Source organism: Pygoscelis adeliae, unplaced genomic scaffold (assembly GCF_000699105.1).
Source record: "Pygoscelis adeliae isolate BGI_AS28 unplaced genomic scaffold, ASM69910v1 Scaffold226, whole genome shotgun sequence".
Classification (NCBI taxonomy): domain Eukaryota; kingdom Metazoa; phylum Chordata; class Aves; order Sphenisciformes; family Spheniscidae; genus Pygoscelis; species Pygoscelis adeliae.
The window spans coordinates 884,660-885,685 of record NW_008824983.1 but is presented as its reverse complement, the minus strand read 5'-3'; the positions used below and the strand labels follow the sequence as shown (position 1 = coordinate 885,685).

The 1,026-nt window shown below is 66.7% G+C and overlaps 1 protein-coding gene across 1 annotated transcript; it reads right to left on the bottom strand.

Annotated features, from left to right (window-relative positions):
• Positions 1-5: 5 nt before the first annotated feature.
• Positions 6-1,010, bottom strand: TRIL (TLR4 interactor with leucine-rich repeats; the record flags this gene model as incomplete). The annotated part of the gene is made up of 1 exon (XM_009325747.1): positions 6-1,010. A coding segment is annotated over one exon (1,005 nt), but the record flags the coding sequence as incomplete, so codon positions are not given.
• Positions 1,011-1,026: the final 16 nt, after the last annotated feature.

The window sequence follows — 1,026 nt, the reverse complement described above, 5'->3', positions numbered from 1 at the left end:
TTCCCCTCCAGCTCCAGGCGGTAGAGAGCCGGGCTGGAGGCAAAGAGCTCACCGGGGAGGGTGGCCAGCGCGTTGTCTCGCAGGCTGAGTTCCCGCAAGCGGCCGAGGTGGCCAAAGGTGGCAGGGTGCAGGGCGGTCAGCACGTTGCGGCTCAGATCCAGTGCCTCCAGGCTGCTCAGCGGCTCCAGCAGGGCAGTGGGCAGATGGCTCAGCAGGTTTCCCTCCAGGCGCAGCTCCTTCAGTGAACCCAGCCCTGTGAAGGCATCTGGGGCCAGGTGAGCCAGGCGGTTTCCACTGAGCGAGAGCTTTGCCAAGCCGGGCAGGTGCTGGAAGAGCCCCCCTGCCAGCTGTTGCAGGCTGTTGCTAGCCAGCAGCAGGGTGTGGAGGGAGCGCAGCGGCCCAAAGATGTCTGGGTGGCGAAGGGAGCTCTGCTGGTTCCCCGAGAGGTCGAGGAAGCGCAGCTTAGCCAGGCCAGTGAAGGCACCGCGGCTCAACCAGCGGATGCGGTTGGACTCCAGGTGTAGGTAGAGTAAGTTCGGCAGCCCTGAGAAAGTGGAGTCGCCCAGCGAGCCCAGCTCGTTGCCATCTAGGCGCAGCTTGACAAGGCTGCCGAGGCCAGAGAAGGAGGCTGCGCTGAGGCGGCCGATCTCGTTGGCGTTCACATAGAGGATGCGCAGCTTGGCCAGGGCGCTGAGGGTTCCGGGGGCCAGCGCCGGCAGCAGGTTGTTGCCCAGGTAGAGCTCCTCCAGCCGACCCAGGCGCTCAAAGGCCTTGGGATGCAGCGAGCGGATCCGGTTGTACTGCAGGTCCAGGCGCTGGAGCCCTGCCAGGCGGTGGAAATCGAAGGCGGAGATGTTGGCAATGAAGTTGCCCCCGAGGCTGTAGGTGAGGATATCCTGGGGCTCGGCAGCCTTGGGCACCGAGCGCAGGCCCCGGTTGGTGCAGAGGAGGTGCTGGTGCTGCTGGCAGTCGCATGGCTCGGGACAGATGGGCTCGGCCGGCGGGAGGCGCCGGGGGGAGGGGGGG